The 9,927-nt window shown below is 38.3% G+C and overlaps 1 protein-coding gene across 1 annotated transcript in view; it reads left to right on the forward strand.

The window, feature by feature from the left end:
- Positions 1 to 5,693, forward strand: part of UBR5 (ubiquitin protein ligase E3 component n-recognin 5) — a 119,870-nt gene extending 114,177 nt beyond the window's left edge. Inside the window, exons 56-58 of the mRNA XM_015561701.1 lie at positions 744 to 888; positions 2,417 to 2,502; positions 5,071 to 5,693. Of these exons, the coding sequence (XP_015417187.1) occupies positions 744 to 888; positions 2,417 to 2,502; positions 5,071 to 5,283 (444 nt within the window). The 3' untranslated portion in view covers positions 5,284 to 5,693. The remainder of the gene's footprint in view (positions 1 to 743; positions 889 to 2,416; positions 2,503 to 5,070) is intronic.
- Positions 5,694 to 9,927: the final 4,234 nt, after the last annotated feature.

The raw sequence follows: 9,927 nt of genomic DNA on the forward strand, positions 1-9,927 counted from the left end.
AACCAAGTTAAGTTCCTAGGTGCCAGCCAAGGGCCACCCAGGCCCTTCTGAAGAGGGACATCAAGCTTGCGACATTAACTCCCCTTCTGGGCTAAAATGTTTGTTTATGTAGAGTTAGGACTGATGCTTGGACTGGGAGTAACTGCAGGCTCTGGAGTTGTACTGTCAGGGTTCAGATCATGGCTGCAGCACCCTGTAGCTGTGTAACATTAGCTAACTACTTAAGTTCTTTGTGCCTTGGTTCCCTCCTCTGCAAGATGAGGATAGGGTTGAACGAATTAATACATGTAAGGTACTTAGAACAATTCTTGGCACATGGTAATTTCTCAGTAAGCTTCTAGATTTTGGGCTTGTGTTGGAGAAGTTTGTTTTGTCATTATCATACCTAGCTTAGGATGTTGACAGGATAGCATATTTGACAAATTGAAGCTATTCTTATTCAGTGACTACCCTGTTTGTTATTAATACGGTTTAAACAATTACTTTAGTTAATGACTGGTATATAATACTAGTTCACTTTTGAAATGAAGCCCATTCCTGAAGCCATTTTCCCCCTTTGCCTCTCTTTTGAATTTATTATTAAGAAATTAAAAATACAGAACCTAATGTTTTTCTCTCTGGTTTAAAATGAGAACTAATATTTTTAGAGAGAGGCTGCTAAAATTAAATATTGGGACTTAACAATAAAGGCTATGTGAAAAAGTACCAATAGTAATAAAAAGATGATTTCTGAAATTCTCTAGGCAATGAGGAAAGGTCTACTGGATGTGCTTCCAAAAAACTCATTAGAAGATTTAACAGCAGAAGATTTTAGGCTTTTGGTAAATGGCTGTGGTGAAGTTAATGTGCAGATGCTGATCAGTTTTACCTCTTTCAATGATGAATCAGGTATGACATTTTTGAAATGTTTATTTAAGGAATAAGATACATAGATAGTTTGGTCAGTCAGCATTTTCTGAGTTTCTAACTTTTAGATACATTTACAGGGCTTTGGAAATGTATTACTGATGCTTAAAAGGTTTTTTTATATTATTTTTTTTAACATGATTGAATGATGTTAGGTTATTTTTTATTGCTTAATTTTCTTAGATTTTAAAGAATATATGGTTTGTAAAAAAGTAAAAATTCCTTGTGGTGAGCAACTGGGTGAGAAGGATTTTTTATATACTAGTTAAGAAAAAAAAAATCCATGTGTCAGTTCCATTAAACTTATCCAATTCATGTCTCTCAAACTCTGATTAAAGAATTTGACTGCATGATGTTTGCTTTGTAGAACTAGACCTAAACACAAAAGATATAGCAGCACACAAATACCTGGAGTATCTAGAAAGAATAAAGAGAGGTAGTGATAATAACCCTCCTAGAATAACATTTACCTTCAGTGCTTGATTTGCTGCAACTCTTTTTCAAAGTCCTGTAGTCTCGGAATAGACTTTTTAGCTGTGACTACGCGATAAAACACTGGAAGGTCCAAGAAATTCATTATGAGAGGATTATACCTATAGTCTAAGATTATTGCATACATTGAAGGCACCAAGTTTTCTCCCTTTTTCCCCCTATACTTTGCAAACAGCTTCAGCCAAATTATAGGCAGTTAAATTTGGATAAATTTTCTTGTTTTGCTTCATGCTTGGCAATGTATAAGACATCGTGTAATCGTTTTGTACTATTTTTTAATATAGTGTTCAGTATTTCTCAGATAAGAATTTGTCTCATTTACAAGTAAAAAAACCTAGGAGGGGAAAGAATATATCTAAAGATACTCCAAGTATGATCCTCAGATCAGCAGCAGCATCTGAAGCTTTCTAGAAATGTAGAATTTTTGTTTTTCCCCCACTCTCTTCCTCCTAGACCTAGTGAATGAGAATCTGCATGTTAAAAAGATCCCCAAGTGATGTAAACTCATTAAAATTCAAGAAGCACTGGTTTAAGAACATAGGAATAATCATGACTTATCAAATGGAATTAAAATCATGTGATTATCAATTTTGAGACTGGTGGTTCATTTTTCTTGTCATCTTGAGTTACTATTGACTAAGAAACTATAGAGGTGTTATATTATGCAATTGGTTCTGATTTTCTATATTAGGAATTAGACCTATATAACATTGTGTGTGTGTGTGTATATTATTGATTTCAGAGAGGAAAGAAGAGGGAGAGAGATAGAAACATCAATAATGAGAATCATTAATCAGCTGCCTCCTGCATGCCCCACACTGGGGATTGAGCCTGCAACCCAGGCACATGCCCTGACCCGGAATTGAATCATGACCTCCTGGTTCATAGGTCGACACTCAATGACTGAGCTATGCCGGCCGGGCTATACAACATTTTTAATTATATACATATTTTATAATAAACACTCTAAAATATAACTACTGATACAGTATATTGAATTTATATTCTTCATTCTTAGGAGAAAATGCCGAGAAGCTCTTACAATTCAAGCGTTGGTTCTGGTCAATAGTAGAGAAGATGAGCATGACAGAACGACAAGATCTTGTAAGTTAAGTTCACAGAATTTGTATAACAAAATATAAAAATTTAAAATACTGTGTAGATAGCCTTTTGTTTTAAGTTTGAAATGGTGGGTTATTCTAATTTTGGCTAAAGAAATTATAGAGAGTTAGAAATAATAGGCAGTTTTGTTTTTCTACTCTATAACAGAACATTTGAAGTATTAATAAAGCTATAAGCAGAGTGAAATAAATACATCTTAGCTATTAATATGACATTATTAGTCTTAGAAAATAATACCAGCATATTTTTGAGACCCCCACCCCCCTAGTGCTTATATATGTTGGCTGCTCCGTCATCTTTTTGACTAGTAGTAAGCCTTTGCAACATTTCTGAATAGTATAGTGTCTTGACTATTATCTCGCACTAGGAATAGAGTAGCTTTATTGTGATATGTGAATATTAAGCCTATGATTTTGATCTTACTATTATTAACTTAGAAGCATAGATTAGGTAATATCAACTTTGGTCATAGTGAAAAGTTGATCCTAAAGTCAGACCAACCTGGAATATATCCATGACCAAATCAGCCTGTCCATTAATCTTGAAAGAGAAGTCTCCACTAAACCAGCCTTAGTGCTCAGTAATCTAGACTAGACTATTCATGGAATGTATAAAAATGATCACATATCTAGTATAGCCCCAAATTTTATTCAAGAGGGGGAAATGGTTACTTGTACTTTTAGCATTCCTTAATCTTTACATGAGCACACCCCCCCTCCCCCTGCCTTCCAGTATTTCTTCACTAATATTTCTGTTTGTTCAGCAGTCCTGGCTGTCACCAGGTTCTATTCTTGGCTTAGCCGTCCTGGTAATTGATTTCCACTTAGATTATTCCCTAGGTGGTAAATTCTGTGTGATTGGTTCCATGTTATTTGACTTTGCCAATCTTGTGGACCCTAAATTCCCTACCAGGGCTAATACCATATTTGTCCTTGTTGCCATCAAGAGCACCTAAATAGCTTGGTAGAGTTATGTCACTTTAGTCAGTCTTTGGATTTGGGAACTTTGTTTCCCTGTAACAAGCAATGTATTAGTTTTGTAAAGCCTCCCAGAAACAGAAATAGAAATGATTGGCTATCTTATATGAATTCTTATCTATTCCCTAGTTTTAATTTTCTGCTGTTTTTAAACTAATAACATCCTCTTCCAGTTAGTCAAGTTAAATCTCACGGCAGTTTCTGCTTTCCCTGAAAGAAATGTGCTAACTCTTCAGTTTTGAGAGAGCGAGAGAGAGTCTCTCAATATAAGGGCCTTAATATTTCCTATCCATAGCTGTAATTTATGAGCTCCACTCTTTAAATGCCTATATAAAATCTATTCCTAGGGCGTAAGCAGTTTATCAAGGTGTCCTTTCCCTCTCTACTCTTTTCCTTCACATATTGTTGGTTTTATCCTGATGTGTCTGAGGGGAAATGCTGAGGGATATTAGACTATAACAGAGTTTCTCAAATGGTTCTCCCTTGAATTATTAGTCCTGAAATTATAGGGTTTCTAGAGTTACTGGATTTCTCATAAAACTATTTGCTTCAGGAATTACAGCAAGTTAGTTCATTTAGGTTTCCTCTGGGATTTTGGATATATTGGTTTGTTTAGCTGTATACTGTAGATATAAATGTGTTAGACTTAAAAGGCTTTACCTTAGCCCTGACCGGTTTGGCTCAGTGGATAGAGTGTCAACCTGTGGACTCAAGGGTCCCGGGTTCAATTCCGGTCAAGGGCATGTCGCTTGGTTGCGGACACATCCTCAATGGGGAGTGTGCAGGAGGCGGCTGATTGATGTTTCTGGCTCTCTGTCTCTCTCCCTTTCTCTCTGTAAAAAAATCAATAAAATATATTTTTTTAAAAATAAATAAATAACCTTAGAGATTGGCACTATTTTATTATCACTGAAGAGTGCTATGTATGTATATATGTATGGGTCAATGATGAATGGAATGTATTAATAAAAATAAAGATTATGTTATCATATTTAAGTAAAAAGATAAAGTATAAGTTAACATTCATCTTACATCACACAAAATAGATGTGTAGTAAAACATAATGTTAGATGGCTTATTGCATGGATTTTCATGTACAGTAGATGTTCTCATTAATCACTTTTATAAAGTTACTCTGTGTCACAGTGTAGCACTGAAATTACTGGGTTGTTTTGCTAATAGATAAACTGCAAAATAACTTTTTTAAAAACCTGTGTGAATTTTGAGCCAGGGGGTGGGGGGTGCTGCATTTTTCTATTATGAGGTATGCCATGCAATTTAGCCCCTGGAAAGACCCTTAGAGAACCTTTGGTCCAACAGCCTCATGTTACAGATGAGAAACTGAGAGCCTGAAACATAGTTTCTTTTCTATATCTGACACTTTTTTCCCCCTTCTGACCCTGAATCTTCCCTTTTCAGTACAAGAAATAAATTTAAAACTCAGTTCAAAAAGTACAGTACCCTTAGGTAGATTGTAATACAAGAATGGGGCTTTGTGAGTATATTGCCAGAATTAAGGGTTGAGGGTTAATCTGTTAAAAACCAAAGCTATAATTATTATATTCCTGTTTAGGTTTACTTTTGGACATCAAGCCCATCATTACCAGCCAGTGAAGAAGGATTTCAGCCTATGCCCTCAATCACAATAAGACCACCAGATGACCAACATCTTCCTACTGCAAACACTTGCATTTCTCGACTTTACGTCCCACTCTATTCCTCTAAACAGATTCTCAAACAGAAATTGCTACTCGCCATTAAGACCAAGAATTTTGGTTTTGTGTAGAGTATAAAAAGTGTGTAACTGCTGTGTAATATTACTAGCGAATTTTGTAGATTTTTTTCATTTGTCTATAAAAGTTTATGGAAGTCAATGCTGTCACACCCCCTGGAGGTACCTTAAAGAGATAAATACAAACATTCCTTGCTGAGTTTGTAGCATAAAGGACTGAGGAGCACTAGCAACATTTAACTATGATTTGCTAGTTAACAACTTTGGGTCTAACCCCAGCCAAAGATGACAGCAGAACAACATAATTTACACTGTGATTTATCTTTTTGCTGAGGGGGAAAATGTAAAATGTTCTGAAAATTCACTGCTGCCTTTGTGAAAAGTGTTTCAGCAAAGGTTCTTGTATAGAGGGAATAGGGAATTTCAAAATAAAAAATTAAGTATGTTCTGTGTTTTCATTTTAACTTTTTTATGGTGTTGAATTTGTGGTTGGCTGCAATTGTGTATCATGTATATGGAACTTGTAAAAAGTTCTAGACATTCAGATCTTAGAGGTAAAATCACTTTTACCTATAAAAACCACTTATTGCGGTTTATTTTGGCTGCATTGAACTCTAGGATATTAAATGAAATCACTAATATTTTGCATGTAATTGTTCATTTGAGTGAGGGCACTTTTTGTACATATGATGGGGCCAATGCACAATACTTGATCACAATCACCTTTTCCCCTTTGTATCCTTACTCAGTGAGCAGTCAGTTAGGAGGTTACTGCACTTCAGTTCTAACTAGACATTTATACTAAGGTATTCAGTTATGTAAACTCAGCCTGGGCACTTTCTGATAACTGTAAAATGTTTTATAAGGTCATGATTACTGAAGATACTTTTTGGTAATTTTAAATGTTCGTGAGCAGCTTACCTACTTTTGTATCTAAAGCGTTTTTTAAGTATCTTGTTACATTTACTTTTTTAAATAAATTACAGAAGAAATGTCAAGTAATATTGAAGAAACAATAGTTTTTATTTTATCTAGTTGTACATTTTTAAACTAAGGGTAATACACTGACATGGTTATGTGCAAAAAATTTTTGATTTGAAGAACTGAAAGTTTATATACACATGGACCATAAGAAACAAAATCAGTCCACATTTTACAGTTAGCAGAGAATCCTGAATGGCACTGGTCAGGCCACATTTTCTTTTTATAAATGGGGAAGTGAAGTTGGGACCCACTTGGCAAGGGAATTAACTCACCTATGTGACAGGTTCTTTTTTTGATGGCCCATTATGTAACCTCAGACCAATACCGAAATTCTTGTGGTACTTTCATTCAATGGCACAATATGGAACACGGTTTTCTTCACAAAGTCTTCAATAAAGTGACTTAAACTAGTCACTTCACATACTGAAAATGAGCAGAGATTCTCTGGAATCTCTCCTACCTCTCAGTTCCTTCATAGGACTCCTGGCCTTCAGGATGTTTTTCATGTTCAAAGGCACTACACTTTTATAACTTCCTTCAGAATGAACTACATGCCGTCCTCAGCCTTGCTGACATATATATATTAAAAACTAAAATGATAGTGCAACTTGTATTACTCAAAACTTACACAACATGCTGTTAGATTTGTGTAAATTAACCAAAGGTTATTTTACAAAGTAACATTGGTTTTTGTGTCTAAATGCTATTTCTGAGTAAGTGAAATAGTAGTTAGATTAAGAGCTGATTATTGATATGTCTGAAATAGTAACATATATCACCTTCACTTCTGTATGCACATTATGGGATTGATAAAGTATGAAATGAGAACAAATCAGATATGATTAGGACATTTGAAACCCTAATTGTGAACTTATTTTTAATAATTACTGAGAAAATGAAATATTTAAAATAATACAAAATGTCTTAAGTCTTCCTAAATCAAGATTTTGGTTAAAATGCTTTTAGGAATATTAAAAAACAGTGAGTTTCTTTTTTTTAAGTAAAGCATAAAATGATTTTAAATGTAAAATAAAGTCATGTAAAATAAAGTTCTCTTTTGGTCTTGCTTAGTGATTAAGTCTAATAGAATTGAAAACAAATTTAGGAAGAGAAGACCAAGAATGAACTTTACTGAGGGTTTTCAGAGTGTTGCTACTTTTAATTTTCCCCCTAAGTCATCTGAATGTCAAGACTCCAGCATAATGGCTTACTGGGACCCACTTCTCTGAGAGGGCTTTTTAAGAGTATTTCACTGCTTAGTATTTGCCCCTAAACATTTATCTCTTAAAGATATTTTGTGTGTTTAAAGGTTGTCAGCAATTTCTAGGTCTAATCTTAACACTGAGAGGTCTTCCCTCGAGGCAGTTCTCGCGTGACTGTAGGCCTGAGATTCTCGTGTGGAATTTGTTCATGCAGATCTCAGTCACGGTCTTGTTCAGTAAATCTTAAGTGGGAGACAGAAATCTTTATTCTTAAACAGCATTCCAGGTGACTATGAAACACTGCCCAAAGGGCATTACTTTTTTTTTCTTTTTTCGATTTTTTACCCTCAAATATAAATGCCCCCGTTTGCAAACTCCCAAGAGCCAAATGGCTACGACTTATAACCTATTTAAAAGTACTTCCGTTAACCACCTTATCCTGAATTAGGTTCTTCCTCCTGATAAAGGACTGGTTAAAGTGCTTTCAAAACCTGCCTGAGCAGTAATAGAAAATATTTTCAATGTTTACATTAAGTAGGTAGGCATACAGATTAATTCTTTAAACCATTTGATTAATGTAGAAACTTAAAGTGTGACTTTATGTCAAGATACCTTAGATTAAAGAAAAGGAAAGTCTCTTACATTACCTCTTAAAAAATACATATTACTGGATTGTTATGACTGTCCTGGAGTTTCTTAATTACTAACTTGTGTTAGTACCTATTACGTACACATGTATATTTCATTTTATCCTATGAGATAAAGCCTGTCCATCCTCAGGAAGGGAAACAGGTTAAACAGCTTGTGTACCTAAGGTTACGCAGCTCCTACGTGTGAGGTATGTGCTCCAGGTGTCGAGCTTGCGTTCTCAGACAGCGGACTGGACACTGGTCTGTGGAAGGTGTGATGGTAAGCGAGTGCGCTGGTCATTGGAGTTTATGACCACCCAATTCCAGGATCTGGGGTGGGGAGGTGGCCCTGCACACCCACGAAGCGCCGTGCCACCGCGGGGTGTCGGACAAGTCACCTCCACTCTGACCCTGTCCCGGGCCCAGGTGCCCGCTGCAGGCCCAGGTCTCGGAACGCCTTCCTGGGGTCTGAGTGATTTGCCAGCGTGGCTCATAGGACTCAGGAGAAACTTGTTACTAGATCACCGGTTTCTTATAAACGGATATAAACGAGGAACAGCCCGATGGGCCGGCCATGCGGGGAAAGGAAAGGATGCGGCGCTTCCCGGTTCGCTCCCAGCGCGGATCTCCCGTGTTCGCCGCCCGGGAAGCTCTCCGAACCCTGCCATTGGGGTTTGTGGAGGCCTCATGACAGGCATGATGGACAGCGTCGCTGGCCGCTGGTGACTGATTCAGCCTCCGGCCCCTGGACCTCGTTCTTGTCTGTGAGATCGAATGGTTTTCCCTTTCTGTGGTAGATTTCTTTAGATCAGGGGTTCTCAACCGTGGCTGCACATTAGAATCACCTGGGAATCTTTTTTAAAATCCTGATTTCTGGGCCTCATCCTCCGGGAATTCTGTCTTTGTTCTGGGGCGGGGTCACAACATTAGTAACAAACAGAATTTAGGGAGGATGAGGCCCAGAAATCAAGATTTTAAAAAGATTCCCAGGTGATTCTAATGTGCGGCCAAGGTTGAGAACCACTGCTTTGGATGGTTCCCTTAAGAGCCGGGTATCCGTAATTCAACCAAATGGTTGTGCCCATCAGTCGCCACTGCCCGCAGCTGTGACCGGCGGCTCTCCTCTCCCCGACTGGAGCAAGCGCTTGGCAGGAGCCCACCGCCCACTCCTCAACCTGCGGTTCTCAACCTGTGGGTCGCGACCCCTTTGGCGGTCGAACGACCCTTTCACAGGGGTCGCCTAAGACCATCCTGCATATCAGATATTTACATGACGATTCATCACAGTAGCAACATTACAGTTAGGAAGTAGCAACGAAAATAATTTTATGGTTGGGTCACAACATGAGGAACTGTATTTAAAGGGCCAGAAGGTTGAGAATCACTGTAGCGGACACTTAGTTTCTTCAGCTGCAGCAGGAGGGGCTTTGCTGTCGCTACTTCAGAGACGCCCTGACCGACCATTCAGTGGTGATTCAACGTGACTAAAGGCTCCGTTTGTTTGAAACCACCTCAGACCTTTCCACGACTTTTCCTAAATGGAGCCATTGCCCCGCCTCATCTCGAGCCCCCCGCCCCCAGGCACACGCACACTTTTCCCTCCACCACTTCCTTTCTTTCGGGAGCTTAAAGACAACACAAAGTGGCTGTTGCTACGTGTTAATTTGTTAACGTTGCGGTTTTTGTTTTTGTGGGTTTTTTCTTCCACCAAGAGTGTGGCTTCCCCCTAACCACCACCTGGCAGTCTCTCGGGACAGGCCGAGGAACGCGACGTACCTGAAGCCAGGTGAGAGCTGCTGGGAGAGGTGGCCGGGCAAGACGGGCCCCTCCCGCACCGGAGCAGTAGAGCCCCAGCCGCCGTGGAGGGCGTGGCCGAACGCCGC

The sequence above is a fragment of the Myotis davidii genome, unplaced genomic scaffold, assembly GCF_000327345.1.
Source record: "Myotis davidii unplaced genomic scaffold, ASM32734v1 scaffold497, whole genome shotgun sequence".
Lineage (NCBI taxonomy): Eukaryota > Metazoa > Chordata > Mammalia > Chiroptera > Vespertilionidae > Myotis > Myotis davidii.